Source organism: Ochotona princeps, chromosome 16 (genome assembly GCF_030435755.1).
Source record: "Ochotona princeps isolate mOchPri1 chromosome 16, mOchPri1.hap1, whole genome shotgun sequence".
Taxonomy (NCBI): domain Eukaryota; kingdom Metazoa; phylum Chordata; class Mammalia; order Lagomorpha; family Ochotonidae; genus Ochotona; species Ochotona princeps.
This window is the reverse complement of record NC_080847.1, coordinates 57,298,872-57,320,018: the sequence shown is the minus strand read 5'-3', so window position 1 is coordinate 57,320,018 and position 21,147 is coordinate 57,298,872. Positions and strand designations below refer to the sequence as shown.

General features: G+C 44.4%; 3 protein-coding genes across 3 annotated transcripts; 2 read left to right on the top strand and 1 right to left on the bottom strand.

The window, feature by feature from the left end:
- The first annotated feature begins 2,668 nt into the window (after positions 1 to 2,668).
- LOC131482173 (olfactory receptor 6Z7-like) lies at positions 2,669 to 3,616 on the top strand. Its single transcript, XM_058673971.1, has one exon. It carries the CDS (start codon positions 2,684 to 2,686, stop codon positions 3,614 to 3,616), a length of 933 nt encoding a protein of 310 aa, XP_058529954.1. The 5' UTR covers positions 2,669 to 2,683.
- A 4,452-nt stretch (positions 3,617 to 8,068) lies between these two features.
- Positions 8,069 to 9,013, top strand: LOC101524437 (olfactory receptor 6Z7). The gene has a single exon (XM_004597071.2). The coding sequence runs from the start codon at positions 8,069 to 8,071 to the stop codon at positions 9,011 to 9,013; it is 945 nt and encodes a 314-aa protein (XP_004597128.2).
- Positions 9,014 to 11,597: 2,584 nt separating this feature from the next.
- On the bottom strand, positions 11,598 to 12,625 carry LOC101524668 (olfactory receptor 6Z7-like). Its single transcript, XM_004597072.3, has one exon. The coding sequence runs from the start codon at positions 12,611 to 12,613 to the stop codon at positions 11,657 to 11,659; it is 957 nt and encodes a 318-aa protein (XP_004597129.2). The 5' UTR covers positions 12,614 to 12,625; the 3' UTR covers positions 11,598 to 11,656.
- Positions 12,626 to 21,147: the final 8,522 nt, after the last annotated feature.

Here is a 21,147-nt window from a genome sequence, read left to right as displayed (position 1 = left end):
TGAAAACAGCATATGGTTCAATGTTGATGTGTTCTGTGCCTCAGCTGACTCAGTAAATGCTAGGGCTGTTTGGTGCTAATATTAATACTCCAGTCTCAAAGCCCAGAGCTTTGAATTGTGGGAGAAATCAGTCAGTTGTGGGAGAGGAGAGTTATCCTTTGCTACTATTTCCCTCAAGGCATTGCAGAACATAAAAAAAAAGCCTTCCCTTCTGCCTCTTCTATAAATCTGCAGAGGTCGGGTAGGTCTCTGTAACCACACCTGTCTGTCTCTTTGTCCCAGTGTGGATAGTTAACTCAGCAACCCAGCGATCCAGAACACGGAGCATCAAGAGTGACCGTGCCTGTTTCAGCACCACGGACAGCGCCTCCCGGGCTGCGCTGGAAAGCTGCCTCCTCCTGGCATCGCTGCACAGAAGTTGAAGGCTCCTCCAGGGTAGTATCACCTACAAAGGATCCTGCACTCTCCTTACCCTCATACCTCTCCTACCTCCAGGAGCCACCATATCATGGTCACACGGAGCTTTGCTAACATCCACGCATGAGCCACCATACCATGGTCATACAGAGCTTTGTTAATCCACATGTGAGTTAGAACCTGTTGGGTTTGCTTTTCTGTGTCTGGAATAGTTCATCTAATAGAGTGTCCTCAAGTTCCATCCATCTCCCTGTAAATTACAGACTTTTGTTCTTTTTATATCTGAACAATATCCCATTGTGTATATCTGCCACATCTCACTATTCACTCAGCTCCTAACGGTTGATTCCGTATCTTAGCTATTGTGAATAGAATTGCAATATACCCTGGGATAGCATCTCTGTGGTATAATAATAGACAAATCAGTTATCTTTTGGGTAGATACCCAGTAATAGCATTGCTATATTATATGGCAAATATAGCTCCAGTTTTTTAAAGATGTATTTATTTTGATTGGAAAGGCTGATATACAGAGAAGGAGAGACAGAGAGATGTTCTGTTGCTTCACTGCCCAGGTGGCCACAATGGCAGAACTGAACCCAGAAGCCAAGAAGTTCTTCCAGGTCTCCCATATGAGTGCAGAATCCCAAGGTTTTGAGCTGTCCTCCACTGCTCTCCCAGGCCACAAGCAGGGAGTTGAATGGGAAGTGGAGCATCCAGGACATGAACTGGTGCTCATGTGGGATCCCAGTATATGCAAGGCTAAACCTGCAGCCACTAAGCTACTGCATCAGACCCATACTCTAATTTTTAAAGACTCACCACACTGTGCTAATTCACATTCCTGTTCGTTCTCATTGGTCTGCTGCCTCATCAGATGTTGTGACTTTGCCTTTTAGATGGTAGGCAGTAAGAGAACGTAAGATCTACTTGTGGCTTTGATCTGTATTTTCCTGAGGACTAGTGAGACTGGACATTTTTCACATGCCTGTTGGCTGTAGGTATGTCTTCTTTTCAGAACTGTCCACCAGATCCATTGAAGAACATAAAATGTAGACATGCTGGTATGTGTGGTCTACTTACACCACAGAGCTTGAAAATGTCGTGGTTCAAATCCCCCACTTCATCCCCATTCTAGCTCATGGCACTTCTGACAGTTCATGGCCCATAGATGTATTTGAGATGAAACAGCCCTGTTGTATGTTAATGTAAACTTTTATGTACACTGAGTAAGACAGGCTGTCCTTGGCCAGCATGATTCCTGAATTAGTCGTTTCACGGATAGGAAGACAAACACAGAATCATATCTGGGCACAAAGATTCTAGGCAGATGAGCTGAGAATGTAGCAAGTAACTTCAGATTATGAGAGAGTTCCACTCTGCAGTGAAGGGAAAGTCCACCTGGGGAACAGAATCTGGCTAGATGATGGCTCTCCTTCAGGTCACGGAGACCGTCAACATATGCAACCATCATCTGATTTCTTGAGGAGCCCATTACCGAGCACACGAGGAGAGAACACCAGCCAAGGTTGAGGCTCACCCAGGTAACAGCACTGACAGTGAGATGAACTCTTACAAGAGCTTGATTTCTAGCTACTCACTCTGAGGTGTGCTTTCATGCAGTCCCCCTTTGACCAATAGGGACAAGTGGCAACATTCCCATTGTCCTGACCTAGATACAAGAGTCAGGGAGCAGCTGAAAGTCTCATTACTAGGATTAAATATAGCTGGACTGACTCAAGTGCTCAAGTAAAAGAGAAGTGGTCATGTCTGCATCTGGTCCTTACTGTAAGGACACACAGCATCAACTCTAAAATCATGTCAAGAGAAAAAGGGTATTTTTGGGAAAAGGAAGATAATGGTCTTATATGTTACATTTGTGGACACATTTGAGGTCCTCTCTTGAGTTTAGGAAAGGAAAAAGTAACTGCTAAAAATGCATATGTTTCAAAACTGAAATAAGAATAATTCTACTTATGATTTGGCATAGTGTTTGAATAATCATTGGTTTACTTACAATGCTCGTCTCCACGTTTCACACAGGGAAATTATTTCTACAAGGTCACGTATTTATCTGGAGCAGTAACCGTGAGCAGACTTTGTCTCACAGATCTAGTGCTGCTCCCTCGTTAACACTCAGCCATCAACAGAGATCAAGCTGGCAGTGTCACTGAGTCCTGTGCACTGAAGACACACCCTAAGACTCATCTCACCATAAAGCTGCTTCAGGAACCCGAGTGTCAACATTTTATTTATCTCTATACAGATGGAGAGGGACCTGGAGTTGGCCAACATGACCAGGGTCCAGCAGTTCGTCTTGCTGGGGTTTTCCACAAGGCCAGACATAAGGGGTCCCCTGTTTGTGGTCTTCCTGGCCCTCTACCTGCTGACGCTCCTGGAGAATTCCCTCATCATCTACCTCATCGGCAGCCACAGGGAGCTCCACAAGCCCATGTACTTCTTCCTGGGCAACCTCAGCTGCCTGGAGATGTGCTACGTGTCGGTGACCATGCCCAGCCTGCTGGTGGGGCTGTGGACAGGACCTTACCATGTGCCCTTCACAACCTGCATGACCCAGCTCTTCTTCTTTGTCTCTCTCATCTGCACTGAGTGTACCCTCCTGGCCTCCATGGCATATGACCGCTACGTGGCCATCTGTCGACCTCTGCACTACCCACTGCTCATGCGGCCCCAGGTCTGCCAGGCCTTAGCCTTGTCTTCATGGCTTGGTGGGCTTTTTGTCTCCGCAGTGAAAACAAAATGCATTGCCAGCCTTTCCTACTGCGGTCCCAATGTCCTCAACCAATTCTTCTGTGATGTCTCCCCTCTGCTCAACCTGTCCTGCACCCACGTGGCCCTCACAGAGCTGGTGGACTTCATCTCTGCCATCGTCATCTTCTGTGGCACACTGCTGGTCTCTTTGGCCTCCTATGCAGCCATCGGGGTGACCGTGTTCCACATGCCATCAGCTGCTGCCCGCCACAAGGCCTTCTCCACCTGTGCCTCCCACCTGGTGGTGGTGGGCATCTTCTACTCAGCAGCTCTCTTCATCTACTGCCGTCCCAGCCGTATCAAGTCCATGGACCTCAACAAGGTGCTGTCGGTCATCTACACGGTGGTCACACCTTTGTGTAACCCCGTCATCTACTGCCTGCGCAACAAGGAGGTCCACGCAGTGCTGCACAAAATGCTGCCCTAACTCTGATCCTGCTCTCTCAAGCCTGCGCTCCTCCCCTCTGGACCAAACGACCGTCCATGTGAAAAGACGGTGGACATCACCTACCCAGGAAAGGATGAAAGAACACATAGTTCACAATTCAACATCTATTTTCCAAATAATGGAAATCAAGTCAGACTTGGAAGGAGTAAGTTCTTAGTGTCACACAGTATTGTGGTGTGACCACAGTTCATCATAATGTATTGCATGTTTTACATAATAAATACTGTCAAACAAGAGGAAACATTTAATTTGATAGATACATATAGTATGCATGTATCAAAATGTGGCACTCTGAACAATAAACATTATTATTTTGAAAATAATATTGAGGTCTAGGCATAGCTTTCCTACAGTATTTATTCATTTATTTGCTGGAGAAATCAAGTGAATTTTGGGAGACTCTGATCACATACCTTCTGTCTGTGTAACAGTCCACCTTATGTAAGAATTAAGTTTGCCTCGGTGGAGCACACAACACATGGATGTAAAATCCTGATCCTCGCTCTCATTGGCGCTGAGGTGAGTCATCCTCCTCCTTACCCACGAAGGTGAAACTCTGGCCACTGAACAGTAAGTTCCCTGCCTCCTTCACCTCATTCCCTGGTAATTCTTCCTGCCTCTAACATCCTAGTATCCCAAGTACCTCCTATAAGTGGAACAATTGTTTTTCTCTCTTTGTGGTGACTTGCTTAAATTATTATGATTCATAACATATCATTGTCTGAGAATTTCCTTTCTTGTTCAAGGATGATATTATTTCATTGTTTGCATATGTTATATCCTACTCTTCCATACATCACTTGCTATTTGCCTAGATGATTTTCACATTTAGTGTTGCTACAAACAGGATGCACAAATCTCTGTATCTGTGATCTCATTGGGCAGCATGTTCTGGGCACCTAATATGTACTAAATGGTTCTGTCTTGTGGCCCATTGGTGCTTCTATGAGCAAATTGTATATGTTAGATTCTATGACAGTGTGCTAGCCTACACACAGAATTAATAACACTGAGTTTACTCATCTTGATACCCTGTCCAAGACCTTGTATCTGGAGATACATGATCGGTGCGTGCATGGAGACTCGCACTGAGGTTGGTTTGGAGGCTGGCTGGCTCCATGTGCCCATCAGCCACTGCAAAGTGCCACTTGAACCAAAGCTTCCCTCTGCATCAATTGCTCAAATCCACAGAGATCAGTGAGGCCTCCAAGGAGCCACGTCCTGCTGAGCCTACACCCTGCCTCCCCATCAAATGTGGACAATCAGTTGCCGCAGTGCCTGGAGTCCAGAGCCACAGTGCTGAGGAGGGGGGATGATGGCTGTTCCCGGCCCAAGGACAGGCTCCTCTGGACAGAAGCTGAAGTTGCCTGGGCTTCACGTCTGTTCCGGGTGCAGCATCTGACAGATGCCTGTTCACCATTAGGTGAGGAGAACAGCGGCCATTCCTAGCAGACAAAGACAGAAGGAATACTTCTTTGGTGGATCACGAAAGTGTATCAGGTACTGACTCCAGATACTTTCGTCACATTAACTGGTGGAGCCCTCAGCACTGGTAGGTAGGTGTAGCTATAGCATTGATACCCACAGCAACCTATGCAGGTCAGGTGCCTTCCTTAAGACTCAAGCATTAGACATGGAGAGCTAGCCCCTAATCTGACTTCGAACCCTCTTAACCACATTGAGGTTAACCACAAGAGGTGGGTCTTGGGATAAGCATTACTGTGTGTGACTGGCCAGTTCCAGAGGATGGAAGTCACGCTTTCACTCCAGAGTAAGCCAAGGAGGATGCAGCACATTTGCAAACATTGCTAGCATCACATTGTTTCAATGTTTTTAAACTCTTTGAGGTTAAAATCCAGGCTTCTTCTTGTCCATCTGTCCTCTGACCCTGGCACTCTGTCTGCCTTCTTGACACACAGAATCTACTTAATCGGAATGGTGTGGGATGAAAGACTCTCAAAGCTTTTTTCTCATCAGTAGTTTTTTTTTAATAACAAAAACTCTGGGTGTCATTTAGGATGAGAAGTTTGAAACTCATATAACATGAACCTTCTAAGCTCAAGCCTTAAAATTCCGGAGTCTGCTCTGCCCCACTCCATAAGCAGGCAGCACAGACAATTTGAGGTGGAATATCAGTGTTCTTGATTTGAATGGCATAGCTCTCCCCAGCTTGGAGAGGCCGGTCGTGTTCAAGGCACAGAGCTAGAAAGCGTAACCACTCAAAGTGCTCACAGAGCAGCGCCACATCTCTGCATCCAGGCCATATGTTGCTGATAAGGATAGCAGGACTATGGAATGAAATAGTGTCTGAACGTTGCAAGGCTAGGATTCAGGAACCTGCCAACACCCTCCAGGCTGTATTTGCACACTTTAGTACTGGCACCCAGGACACACTCCCTCGCCTCTGAAGTCATTGGACAGGAGGCAAACCCAGACATGCGGTCATGGCCGAGGTGAATGTGAGCAGGAGGGACAGGAAGGACACTGTCACGAGGGCTGTCGCAGGATTGTGTCCCGAACTGTGGCCTGAGCTTGGACACCTCAGCCGGCAGCTGGTCCAGGAAAGCATAGCCGCCTTGAGCCATGGACAGTCATGGCGTTTATTGGTAACATTGAGCTGTGCTAAACTGTGCTCACAGTGTGAAGAAACATGTGGTTAACGGACTAAAAACAAGGGGGAGTTAAGAGCCAGGAAACACAACTGTGTGTATCTGGGAGGACAGGTTCATGTGGCATCAGAGAGCAGCTCCCTGCAGCTTCACCATTCCTGGTGCTGCTGTTCACCCTGGAACCTCTCCCCCCTACTCCCATGCTAGGGGTGCCTCTGTCTCAATCATTTTGACATTAACAGCCTCCTCCAGTGAGCCCTGTGGGCTTATCCTGTATGTCTTCATAGGTTGCAATCCTTTTGAAATTCCCTTATCTTTTTTTTTCTTGCTTGCTTGTTCATTGCCCATTTTTCTCAAACGCAGCCACCTCTTCCCTGCCCTCATCCCATTGCCACATGGCGGGGACTTCCTAAATGCACTCCAATGATGCTGGCAATGATAAACTGTGCTCAGAAGGACCAAGTTAGGTCCTCAGAGGAGGAAACATTTTCTGCTGTAACAGAAGATGCGCTGAATGGATTTGGCATAGAATAACAGAAGTGCGTCCCAACTGTGTCATTCATGCACAGTTAGTCCAGCCCTTGGAATGACCCAAGGGAAGCAACAGGGTTATGCGGCAGATTGTTGACAGAGCTGGAGTTCGATGAGCAGAAATGCTCATTATTTGACTATGTGCTTCTGTTTATGTCAGCGATTACTTCTGTGGCGGTATGAATATCATACGTGAGAATATGCAATAATAAAGGTTTGGAAATAAAATAAAATTCTTAGTCTTGTGCTTTTCTGAAAATTGCAATTGGTGATTCAAAAGCATAATTCCGGAAATTAAAATTGAATTAAGAGAGGAACATTTTTGACACAAGAGAGCTGACAAGGAAACTCTACTCTGATTCTTACAGAATAGTCTTAAATCATTTGCATATGACAACAAGACAAAAATCCTAAAGAGTTCACATTTCCAAAATTGGCGTTGCAACATACTTATTTCTAATTTGTTATAAGATTGTATCCACAACTTGATTTATTATGGCAGGAAGTGCTACTCAAACTTCCGTAGTGAAATTGTTTGCATAAGATGAGAGACTTGATAAGAAGAAAGGCAAATAACTCAGATGTCCAACCTCACATTCAATCTCTCCGCTGCAACAAAAAAATACCAGGGACTGACACCACGACCCCACAGAAAAATCCTCCAGTGGCATCCATATGGGCACCAGTTTCTGTCCTGGCTGCTCCAGTTCCCATCCAGCTCTCTGCTCATGGTCTGGGATTGCAGCAGAACACAGACGAAGTCTGGCCCCTTCCCCTGTGAGGGAGACTCAGAGAAGTTCTTGACTCCTGGCTTTAGATTGACTCAGCTTTGACCATTGCAGACATTTTTGGAGTGAACCAGCAAATGGAAGATTTTTCTCTCTGTCTCTCCTTCTGTCTGTAAACCTGCCTTTTAAATAGAAATAAATAAATCCTTGAAAAAAGGATTTTTAAAAGGCTACCAAAGAAAACGGTCTGGCAAAGGTATTGTGGTCTCCAAGCATTGCGAACATCCCGCTTTTAAAACCTTTTATTTCAGAATAGCTTCTGAAATTGAAATTGTGGAGCAATGCAAGCATTCTTCACAAGTGTTAGCATCTTGTACTAGGACGGCAGACCTGTGTCCCCCGTTACCAACATTTCATATTAGAATGACACATCAATCACAACTCATGACACAAACTCATTTTTTCTATTCCTTCACCCACTCCCACTTTTCATAAGTCACTATTTTATGACTGTGCTGTTTTGGGAACCAGAATGCTAACAAGATTGCTTGCTTTCCTCTAAGATGGAGAACTCCTTGCAGGTGGCCAACATGACCAGGGTCCAGCAGTTCGTCTTGCTGGGGCTTTCCACAAAGCCAGACATAAGGGATGCCCTGTTTGTGGTCTTCCTGGCCCTCTACCTGCTGACGCTCCTGGAGAACTCCCTCATCATCTACCTCATCGGCAGCCACAGGGAGCTCCACAAGCCCATGTACTTCTTCCTGGGCAACCTCAGCTGCCTGGAGATGTGCTACGTGTCGGTGACCATGCCCAGCCTGCTGGTGGGGCTGTGGACAGGACTCTACCATATTTCCTTTGTGGCCTGCATGACCCAGCTCTTCTTCTTCATTGTCCTTGTTGGCACTGAGTGTATCCTCCTGGCCTCCATGGCATATGACCGCTATGTGGCCATCTGTCGACCTCTGCACTACCCACTGCTCATGCGGCCCCAGGTCTGCCAGGCCTTGGCCTTGTCTTCATGGCTTGGTGGGCTGGTTGTCTCTCTAGTCAAGACCACATGCATAGCCACTCTGACCTACTGCGGTCCCAATGTCCTCAACCACTTCTTCTGTGATGTAGCCCCTCTTTTGGATCTGTCCTGCACCCACGTGGCCCTCACAGAGCTGGTGGACTTCATCTCTGCCATCGTCATCCTCTGGGGTTGCCTCATTTTGACTATGGTCTCCTATGTATTCATCGGAGTGACCGTGTTCCACATGCCATCAGCTGCTGCCCGCCACAAGGCCTTCTCCACCTGTGCCTCCCACCTGGTAGTGGTGGGCATCTTCTACTCAGCCACAATCTTCATCTATGCCCGTCCCAGGCACATAGAGGCCATGGACCTCAACAAGATGCTGTCGGTCATCTACACGGTGGTCACACCCATGTGCAACCCCGTCATCTACTGCCTGCGCAACAAGGAATTCCAAGCAGCTTTCCTTAAGACCTGGCATTGGTCTTCATGTTAGCTGTTGAACCGGCCTGGTGAAAATTTCAAGATATTAATAGCTTGCCTTGATGTTTAAATAATTCTTATGTTTATAAATTTCACCTTTAAACCATGTATAATTTAGTAGCGTTTTGGACCACAAGTTGTACAAGCATCATTACTGTTTAAATTCAGAGCATGTTCATGAACCATGAAAGAAATCTGGACATATTAAAAGTGATTCCCATGCAGGCACTGGTTCAAATCCCAGTTGCTCCACTTCTGATCTAGCTGCCTGCTAATGGTCTTAGAAAGCAGTGGAAGATGGTCCAGTACTGAGGCCCCTGCACCCTTGTGAGAGACAAGACCAAGAAGAGACTCCTGGCTTTGGACTAGCACAGTTCCGGCCATTGTGGCCAACCAGGGTGGGAATCAGCAGGTGAAACATCTCTGCCTCTCTTCAACTCTGCCTTTTAAACACATTAATAAAATTTTTGAAATAGAAGTAATTCCAAACAATCTTTCTCCACCACCCATAGCCACAAGAAACCACCAACCTACTTTCTGTTCAGGTTGAAGGCACAATAATAGTAACTGCCATATCAGAGTGTGTGAACATTTCAAATGGGATCTGTCACCCAGCTTGCCTCAATGTTTAATTCCTACGAAGAGAGGGCTTTCCCCATGTCTTACAATTTTGTGTCTTTCCAGGTGATTTCTTTTTCATTCTCATATACATAAATTTTCCTTCTTGATTTTTCCTTACTAAAAGAATTCAGATAGAATTCCTGGGCTTACCTGTCATGTTGATTCTCTTTATTGTAATAAACTAATAGGCTGCCTTTGTGAAAATAAATAACCTTGGATGGCTATTTTTGTTCACTGTCTTGACTACATTTTTTTGTACCATGGTAAATGTATAAAATGCAACTAATGAGTACTAAGGCATTCAAATTTTCAAGGACTTTCTAATTGATTAGCAAGTCACCCTTCTAAAATGTGCTGATTTACTCTCTCAAAAACAATAGCAGAATATTCTTATTTCCCTTGAGAGCTCACCCACATAATTTTCATTTAAAAAGCATTAATTTGTGTTTTCCTTTATATTTATCTATTTATTTATGCAAGGGTATCTTTTAAATTAATGGAAATGTAATTAAAAGGTGTTAGTTTTAGGGAGAATTTATTGAAATTCATATACATTAGGAGTCTTCAAAAGGTTTATGAGGACAAATGTTACAAAAAATGCATTTCAAAATGCTTAACTAAATTAGCTAATTCGTTGCATTTTCCACGGCATTTTTTTAAGATTTAGTTTTATTACAAAGTCAGATATACAGAGAGGAGGAGAGATAGGAGGATCTTCCGTCTGATGATTCACTCCCCAAGTGACCACAACGGCCGGTGCTGTGCCCATCTGAAGCCAGGAGTCAGGAACTTCCTCAATTCTCCCACGCGGGTGCAGGGTCCCAAGGCTTTGGGCCGTCCTCGACTGCTTTCCCAGGCCACAAGCAGGAAGCTGGATGGGAAGTGGAGCTGCCGGGATTAGAACCGGCACCCATATGGGATCCCGGCGTTCTCAAGGCGAGGATTTTAGCCACTAGGCCACGCCGCCCAGCTCTTCCACAGCCTTTTTACAGGTACCCTAATAAAGGTAACACCAGCTGAATACATAGTGTTTACTATGGGAAACAGACTATGAGCCCCATGTGGCTCCATACCTAAAAATTCTTGCTGAGAACTTTGATAAATTCACCTTCAGATTCCTCTCTGAGGATGAAGTCACATAATCACATTTTTAAAAAAGATTTATTTGCTTTATTTTCAAAAGTCAGAATTACAGTGAGAGAGGAAGAGCCAGAGAGAGATCACCGGTCAAATGGCTGCTAGCGCAGAGTCAGGCCAGGCTGCAGCCAGGAGCCAGGAGCTTCTGATGCCCCATGTGGGTGCAGGGCCTCAAGCACTGGGAACTTCCTCCACTGCTTTCCCAGGCCACAGGCCGGGAGCTGGATGGGAAGTGGAGCAGCCGGGATTAGAATCAGAGCCCAGGTGGGATGCCTGCACTGCAGACAGATTATCTTGCTACACCACCAAACCAGCCACATATTAACGTAACATTTTAATGATTATCATTATCATTACAAGTTTATGAAATGTTAACACACTCGTCTAATTGATTCTTTAACTTTTTACTCAAGAATGTAGCAAACCATCTCCCATGTCAGTATCTGCAGTTGTAATCTCACCTCTTCCTTGGAGGCACATGATCTCACAGAATGCGTGTAACATAATTGAAATCATCTTCCATGTGTGGGCATTTAAATTGCTTCTAAATATTTCCCAAGATATCATGTATTGCAATTTCCCAATAGATATTCTGAAGAGATAGGTAAGCACCACATTATCCTATACATGCACATTTATGAACATCGTAGTTTCATTACAGAGTAAAACAGTTTTCTCTTTGATCTTTAATTTCCAGAACCAATATGTGTTGCTAATCATTTTGGAGGCTGTCAAATGATTGTGTTTCTTTGCCAATAGCTTTTCTGTTCATGACCATTTTCGCTTTTCAAAATCCCTGACACATTGGCTGAAGCCATGTTCCTTGATTCCTGGTTACCTCTGAAACTCAGGGACGCGTTTCTGGTGGTGAAAACTTTGAAATCAGGGCAAGAAGAAGTCAATTCTCCAAAGAAGCAGAGCGCTGGCGGAGCGTTTTGCGCAGCACTGCGTGGACCTGCCTGTTGCGCAGACAGTAAATGATCGGGCTACACGTGGGCGTGGCCGCTGTGTAAAGGACCGAGAGCAACTTGTTCAGGTTTGTGGATGCAACGCGGTGCGGGTGGGAATACATGAAGAGGACCACGGAGTAGAAGATGCCCATCACTACCAGGTGGGAGGCACAGGTGGAGGCAGCTTTGCAGCGGGCAGCAGCTGATGGCATGCGGAACACGGCCCTTCCTATGGTAACATAGGAAACCATGGCAACTAGCAATGTGCCACCGAAGATGACGATGGCAGAGATGAAGTCCACCAGCTCTGTGAGGGCCACGTGGGTGCAGGACAGGTTGAGCAGAGGGGAGACGTCACAGAAGAAGTGGTTGAGGACATTGGGACCGCAGTAGGTCAGAGTGGCTATGCATGTGGTCTTGACTAGAGAGACAACCAGCCCACCAAGCCATGAAGTCATGGCCAAGCCCAGGCAGACCTGGGGCCGCATGAGCAGTGGGTAGTGCAGAGGTCGACAGATGGCCACGTAGCGGTCATATGCCATGGAGGCCAGGAGGGTGCACTTGGTACCAATGAGAGAGGTGAACCAGAAAAGCTGGACAATGCAGGTTGAGAAGGACATGTGGACAGGACCAGTCCACAGCCCCACCAGCAGGCTGGGCATGGTCACCGACACGTAGCACATCTCCAGGCAGCTGAGGTTGCCCAGGAAGAAGTACATGGGCTTGTGGAGCTCCCTGTGGCTGCCGATGAGGTAGATGATGAGGGAGTTCTCCAGGAGCGTCAGCAGGTAGAGGGCCAGGAAGACCACAAACAGGGCACCCCTTACTCCTTGCCTAACAGACAAGCCCAGTAGGATAAAATCCTGGTTGCTGGATATATTGGCCAATTCCAGAGGCATCTCCATCTTAGAGAAGAAAGAGAGAGCTTTGTCAAAACCCTGGTCCATGCAGAAAGCAACAGAGTAAGCAGGCTGGCGGGCATGTTTCCGAGTTCCCGTGGAGGTGACATGAATTTGCTGCTGATTAACTATTGTCAGGGGGGACAGTGAGGAGCAATTGGGGGAAAAAAGCAATCAGAGGACTGTTACTTTATGCACTAAGTTTAGACTTTTGGACAAGGTGTTCAACGTTTATTATCCTTGTCTGTGAGGTGGAGGAGAAAATCTATTCCTGTGATGTCTCCAATCCTTGTGGATACTAAAACAGAGTAATCAGAAGATGCTTCCTAATGAAGCAATAATTGTCCTCTTTAATTTTGTTGATCTTAAGTGATTGTTCTAGGTTAGGCATTTTAGTTTTTGTTTGTTTTGTTTTCAAAATTTTGTGAGGACCCAAGGATCTGTTTACACTAATATTGAAGACTCATAGAATACAGAAGATGCCATGAGAGAGAACAAGACCAGGATAGGATTCTTCCATCGATTGATTCACTGCTCAGATGTGCTCAACACGCATGCCAGGTCAAAGCCAGGAAGCGGGAACTCCCACCAGGCCTCCCTCCTTGGTCAGCCAGCTCAGGTGCTCCGGCAATGTGGATTGGTCAGGACTCCAGAATTGGCAGGCTGGTATAGGGTGTGGGCCTCCCAAGGGACAACTTAGCCTGCTGTGCCGTTAACATTCACAGCACCAGCACCATTTTTGATAAAGGAAGCCCCACAATTCCCTTATTCTGGGGGAATGCTTCTCTTAATTGGGTTAAATTTTGAAAGAGATTTGCAACTGTTTATTAGAAAAAGCTTTGCCGGAGACAGTTATCTAGAAAGACCAGGAATTTTCTAAAATTTCTCCCTGACTCTTTCTAACCACACCTCCCTTAAGAACAATAACATACAAGAGTACTCCAAAAAGTTAATGGGGAACTGGTGCAATGGCTTAGCAGCTAAATCTTTCACCTGCAAGCACCAGGATCCCATATGGGCACAAATTCATGCCCTGGATGCCCCACTTCTCATCCAGCTGCCTGCCTATGGCCTGAGAAAACAGTCCAGGACGGCCCAAAGCCTTGGGACCCTGCACCCACTTGGGAGACCCAGAAGAAGCTGCTGAATCCTGGCTTTAGATTGGCTCAGCTCTGTTTTGGGGGCTATTTGAGGAGTGAACCAGCAGCTGGAAGAGTCTCTCTTTCTCTCTGTAAATATGACTTTCAAATAAAAATAAATAAGTGAATCTCTGGAGCCTTCCCTGAAAACCTTAGATTTGTCTCCGATATTACATCAGATAACATTCCTAGCAACACCATGAAAATGCCTTTTGAGGGCCGTCCATCAGTGCTGGGGAGTGCTAACTTCTTCACCTGTTGCCAGTCTACTGGGCAAAACTGTGCACAGAAACCTGACTTAGGACATAACTCGTATGGCAAAGCAGCAGAAAAAGAGACAAGTTTTCAAGAAATGGTTCTTGGATAAACTTCATAGAGGGAAAAAACAGGAAGGAACGGCAGACTATAACCATGACGTACCAGCAGGGGAAGCTATGGTTTCCCTAATCTGGTCAGTACACAATTTAATAAAAACTAAACTAAATAAATCATTAAAGTTACTGCTATTAATCTTCATTTTTTAAAAACAAAATTGAACACCTGCATTATACTGCATGCTCAAAAAATCTATTTCGGTTAACCAAAATCACACATATGAAGTCTAAGTCTCTGAAAGTTTAGAAAACCGAAAGTATGTTTTCATAATTGCTTAGAAAACAACAATAAGGTAAAAGAATTAAACCTAGCTTTCTTTAAAATGTAAAAATAGGGCTTGGCAGCGTGGCCTAGTGGCTAAGGTCCTTGCCTTGATCCCATATGGCTGCTGGTTCTAATCCCGGCAGCTCTACTTCCTCTCTATCTCTCCTCCTCTCAGTATATCTGACTTTGTAATAAAAATAAAAATAAATCTTTAAAAAAAAAATTATAAAATGTAAAAATAAAAATCATTAAAGTGAACTTTGATATGCACAAAAATTTTAAAGTTAAAACTTAAATTTTAGGGCCCGGCAGCATGGCCTAGCGGCTGAGGTCCTTGCCTTGGGCGCGCCAGGATCCTATATGGGCGCCGGTTCTAATCCCGGCAGCTCCACTTCCCATCCAGCTCCCTGCTTGTGGCCTGGGAAAGCAGTTGAGGACGGCCCAAGGCTTTTGGACCCTGTACCCGCCTGGGAGACCTGGAGGAGGCTCCTGGCTCCTGGCTTTGGATCGGCGCAGCACCGGTCGTTGCAGCCGCTTGGGGAGTGAACCATCGGATGGAAGATCTTCCTCTCTGTCTCTCCTCCTTTCTGTATATCTGACTTTGTAATAAAAATAAATAAATCTTTAAATCCAGAACAATTGTTTTATGAGAAACCAACATGCACTCCTATGCTCATAGCAGCACAATCAGTAATTGCAAAAACATGGAAGCAACCAAAATGCCCATCAACAGAGGATTGGATAAGAAAGCTATGGTTCATCTACTCCATGGAATACTACTCAGCTATTAAAAAAAACAAAATGCAGTTCTTTGTGGCCAAATGGGCCAAACTGGAAACCATAATGCTAAGGGAAATGAGCCAATCCCAAAAGGTTAAATACCACATGTTTGCCTTAATTTAAGATGATATGATGTTATGTATAACATGTTATGTTTTGAATGTTATATGTTGTGTATAAACTAAAATTGAAATGTCAATGAGGTGGTCACAGAAGGTGGCTGGGAACTCGCATTTACTTTTAACATATTGGTTACTCATTACTATGTCAATTAATTCCATAATGATGTAAATTTTTGCTGATGGTATGTTGGAGCTTTCAATTGATCGGGATGATACTCTGCTGGCTCTGTCTTCAGACCAGAGAGGGTATACCTAAGAAGCCGTTGAACTTGACTGGACAAGATGCTGGACTCTATGTTTGGTTTACGCTTGCAATGGGGGAATCTCAACTGAACTTGAGCTGTGGTTATGCAACAAGGTGGAGGAATCCACCATGGTGGGAGGGTTTGGGGAGGGGTGGGGAGAACCCAAGTACCTATGAAACTGTGTCACATAATACAATGTAATTAATGAAGTTAAATAATAAATAATTTAAAAAAAAACCTTAAATTTTAAATCTTTAAAACTCAAATTTTTAAAGCTTAAAAATATGCGATAAATATAATTGTAAGTCAAGAAGCTTCTGCATAATGTGATTAAAAGCTGTTTGGCTCAGATAATTGAAATGTGCACATACAAGTTATTTTCAAAAGGTAATGTAAAGACATTTATGTTTTAAAAATCTATACATGGATTTCAAAAACTTTGTACCAAAATTAGTTTGTTTTAAATGCACTTTCCACCAACTTTTAGAGTACTACAGAGAAATGGTAACAGCTCACTGTGTATAATACACAAGCAATTTTGTCAATGCATAAGACATATTCTAGTATAAAAAAAAGGTAAAGGACCCAGATAAACTCTTCTACTCTTCATCGGACAGTAAGACTCGATGCTTGGAAATACACTCACATAATTAGGAACCAAAAAAATAAAGGGGAAGAAGAGACCATTTCATACCCACAGAATTGGTACCAATGTAAACGCCTGAAAATAATTGTTTAAATGTGAAAATGCTTACAACTGCTTCTCAGAGTCTAAACTGGTATGGTCACATCAGAAACAAATTTGATCTCGTAAAGTTTAAGATGTGACTATGTCTCAAGAATTCTATCACAGCTTATTCCCAGAACAACGTACTATTTTTCTAGAAAAAAAAAAAAAAGAGGGAAAACCTGTGCAGAAATATTCCAGTTATGTAGCAATACACCTGACGGGTAAATCATGGTTCATTCAGTGAGGAAGTACTGTTCTGTAAATATAGGAATGAATTAAATCTAACATCACTATCGAATAAGCCTCAGAGACATAACCTTGAGCAAAAGGAAACTTACAAAAATACGTGAACAGTATTATTAAATTTGTAACAGACAAAACACGCAGGAAATTTAGAAGCATATTGTTTGGAAATGCCAGCACCTGTTGTAAGAGATGTTGGTGGACTGGACACTCAGGATGGTGGTTGTCTCTCAGCGTGTAGGAACGGGGTAGGCACAGAGGGCTTCTCAAGGGAGTTGTCACATTCTCTCCAAAAGGGGTCATGCGTGGGCAGGATTTGCTACATTGTCATTTTGATCTCTAAGCTTGTATTTCGCATTTTCATCCACATGAAAGTTGTTTTAAAAATAGCTTCTACTTTTGTGAAGAGTCACAGAAATGAGTCCAATTTATGCATGCCCGTTTTAAAAACAGACTGTCTGGGCAGTGTGGTTCCTATGTCCTTCTTTCCTTGGCCTTAATGACCAGCACCAGTTGTTTTAGGCGCATCCCTAATTCTCCCAGCAGATCTGCTCCCCCTTTGAGACGTGACTGAAGACATGAGGCATGACTTCTGAGAACTCTTTTAAGGTTAACACTCTGTCCCACCCTCACACCCCTCGAGCACAAGTGGCCCTCTCCTCTCATTCTTCCTAGCATTGTTTTCCCTCAAAAATGTTTAGTTCCTCACCTTCCAAATTAAGGAAAAGCATGAATACTTGCAAGTCTGCCGGTTTAGGTGGAGACAATCCTGTTAAGATTGTCCTCTTTGCGGTAAAAGACCAACCTGCAGCTTCAAGGTTCCAAGCGCATCAGCTGTGCTGGTGCAGGTGCGTTCCCTAGGGGCGGCCCAGGCTCTCAGCTGGCCACACTCTCCACGGCTCCGAGCAAGGGCGGATGCTGACCCGTGGGCGGGTCTGTGGAGGTGTCCTTGGTGCTGAAATGCCTTCCTGCTCATCTTTTCAGCAGGATTTTATTTCCTTCTGTGATCCACTTTGTCTTGCATCATTTTTCTGCCCTTGTTTCTCTGCTCTCTGCCCATCTATTATTCAACTTCTTTACAAAGTCTCCTTGATGTTAGCATGCCTCTGATAACATGAGATGCCTTAGAATACCCTCGATTTAACCTACTCATGAAGAAATAGAGGAAAAGCGAATCACTCAATACAGTTATACTGCAGACATGTTTTGAAATAGTTCATTAACCCCTCAAAATGTATAAGTATTCCATGTTAATTCAAAAATTTAAAACTCACTGAGAAAAACAGCAAATTTGGGGCTATTAGGTGATGATCAAAAAATTGAGCCCATTTTGCAAACATTTGTCACATCTGACTTGTTCTGGTGTCTGATACAGTTTTGGTCTACTTGGTTTCTAGTCTCTGCCATGCCGAGTGTGTGACTGCTGGTTTGGTGACCACAAAAAAGATTCTTAAACTCTCAAGGTTTAAGTTCCCCACTACTTAAAATGACAATACTTCCACCAGGAATAAAAAGACGCTACACAATCATAGCTTCCTTTATTGCCTCTGCATTGAACACTGGCCAGATCGGTGCAGCATCGCTTAAACATTTTCCCAGGGAACATGATACGAAATACGCTTTATGTGTGAATGACTCACAGAGACACATGCTCCATCATCACACTTCCAAATAAAACATAAGTTTCACAAAACGATACTTACCCCTACATTGTGCGAGTCCTTTTGAACTGCCATTCATCTTCTTGTCTGTGACATCTCAAATATTAGTATTGACCAACAAGTGGACTCATAAATCTTGGCGTGAAGTGTATTGCCACCAGCTCAAGATCAGAGCCTTGAAATCAAGCAGAATGGATTTTAGCCCAGGACTTGTGTACATTCAGCCGGTGACACTGGGTAATCGCTCTGGTCTTCCAGGCAGACTTCTCCAGTATGAAAATAGTAATCCTGACTCCACAGAGCCACTGGGGACTAACGCCCATAGATTGTATGGCCCTGGCAGCGTCCAGCATCACACCAGTGTCTGATAGGATGTAGGCTACTACCTTTCTTCTCCAAATAAAACGTAACTTCTTTCCTCAAAACTAAATGAAATGGGTCTTTGATTTTCTTTCCTAAAATAGATTCTAGGAACAAGTCTTACAATGCTTACTTTCAATACTCACAATACTTACTTTCTATCCATGGCAAGAGGTGAAGAAGGTGCTAGTGACTTAAAACACTGGCTGATGTGTCCACAGACCTCCTACCAGATCATCTGTAGTGAGAGAAGCTGTGTTTAGCCCTGAGCATTGAGGGACCATTTGCCTCTCCTCATTTATGTGTTTTGAGCTGCCAAGAGGGCTCTGTCCTTACACCAGCTGCAAGAAGAAGGACCCACTTAAGTCCAAGAGATGGACCTTCGAGGGCAGTCCTAATCTCTGTGGGTTCAGAGAACAGAGTGGAGAAAAACCTTTTCATCAGTGTGTACTGGGACTTGGGGAGATGAAGGTAGACTCCAAGTCCGTCCTCAGGCATGTGAAGCCCTATTAGGTACTGGGACTTGTGCTGGGTGCCATCGTTACAAAGTTTCTGGAAACATAACTTCTGTTTTCACTTTAGCCCCAGGATGCCGACTGATACAACATCCTGTGGTAACTGACAGGCAACAAGCCAGTATTCAGAGGAGGGGAATGTGGGGATTTAAAAAGAATACATGATATAAGCTACATATATGGGATATCATTCCTTCAGAATTCTGGAGTGCTCTAGAAAATTCCCTCTGCCTGATAAAAGGTATGGAGAAAAATGGGTGAACATAATATCAGTCAATTCTCAGAAAAGTAGAGTATCTTCTTCCCATGGCATGTGAGATGTGTAAGCTACCACAACGACATTCAACATGAAGCACTGGATGTCTGCAACTCAAATTTCCTTTTTCAGGCAAGGGCTCTCCAACCAACACAATATTCTCCATCTGGAATACCAATGCAAATTTGTACTAAAAAATTCAGTTGTCAAATTTCAGTTTTGAGTTTTCCTCCTGCCTCTTGTCCAACCAAATAAAACACATTAAAACTCACACTCAGTATTTTGGATTAGCATTTTTCTCATGGCCTCCACACCTCCCTTCGCGAGGCTGAAACTTGAGAATCTACGTGAAAGATGCTGAGGGAACCCGAAGTTCAGTCAGGTCTCTCGAAGTAGCAGATGTTCTGATGGCCACAAATAATTGGAAATGTAAACCTCAATGAGACATTTCCTTCCCTTGATGAATTATTCTCGTATTCAGCTCATCTCACGAGGCACCTACTAAGTGCCAGGCCTTGCTCTGGGCAGGGGCACCAGGCGGAGCTGAGGAGCTCCACCCTTCTGCATTGCACACATCCTGTTCTTCATGGGCTTTTTTTAAGATTTATTTATTTATTTTGATAATCTTTAATAGTTGATTAGGGCACAAAGGGTCAAGGGCTACAGGAAAGTGGGTAAGACCACTATTTCCACATTCTCTATCTCTCTTTTTTTCTGTACCTAGGGTAAGAGGGGAGATAAAAGGAGAACCACACCAAGCCTCCCACCCATCCCAGGGTCTCCGACGTGGATTTATTTATTTTTGTTGGAAAGACAGACTTACAGAGAAAACGAAGAAACAGAGAGAAAGATCTTCCGTCCACTGGCTTATTCCCCAGTGGCCACAACAGTTGGAGCTCAGCCAATCTGAAACCAGAAGCTTCTTCCGGGTCTTCCACACAGGTGCAAGGTTCCAAGGCTTTAGGCCATCCTCTACTGCTTTCTCAGGCCACAAGTAGGGAGTTGGATGGGAAATGGAGTAGTCGGGACTCAAACCTGCGCCCACATGAGATCCCTACATATGCAAGGCGAGGATCTAGCTACTAGGCCATCACACCAGGCCCACTGTTGTTTGTTTTCATATTGTGTTACTTGAGGACCCCAGAACTGCTTCATGCAGGGGTTCCAGGGCCATCGGGGTCCACATGAAGGCAACTGTAAAACAGGCCTCTAAGGAAGGGCCGGGTTCCCAGCAGATGGAGAGCCAGCTCGCTTAGGTGTGCCAGGCAGGACACACCGAGGCACTGTGGACTCTAGCATGCTGAAATCAAAATGTAATCTCTCCTCTTGATTTCCTGGTCAATAAGACTAAGTCTTACCCAATGGAAAAAAGAGAGATCAAAGTGAATTTTAATATGGCAGCATTAATTACAAAAAAACAACAGATGCTTGCCACAAAGTGAGTGATGCAAAGCAAATCACTGGTGGTATCTTTCACACGATGGTATCATTGACATTTTAGAGAACATATTTCCAAATCCTCACACTTCAGACCCGCGCGCACACACAGTGTCTGGAAGATTGTAACATAGCTACATTGTACATTTTGGCATGGAGGCTGACTTTTCTATATCATAACGCGTAACTGACATCTTTCATGGAGTCAACAAAAATTACTTTTACATGCCACTGTAGGATTCCTTTGTGTGGAGTGCTACAGTTTAACTCTTTTTTTTTAAAGATTTATTTACTTTTACTGCAAAATCAGATATATATAGAGAGGAGGAGAGACAGAGATCTTCTGTCCAGTGATTAACTCCCTAAGTAACTGCAACAGCCAGTGCTGCGCTGATCCAAAACCAGGAGCCAGG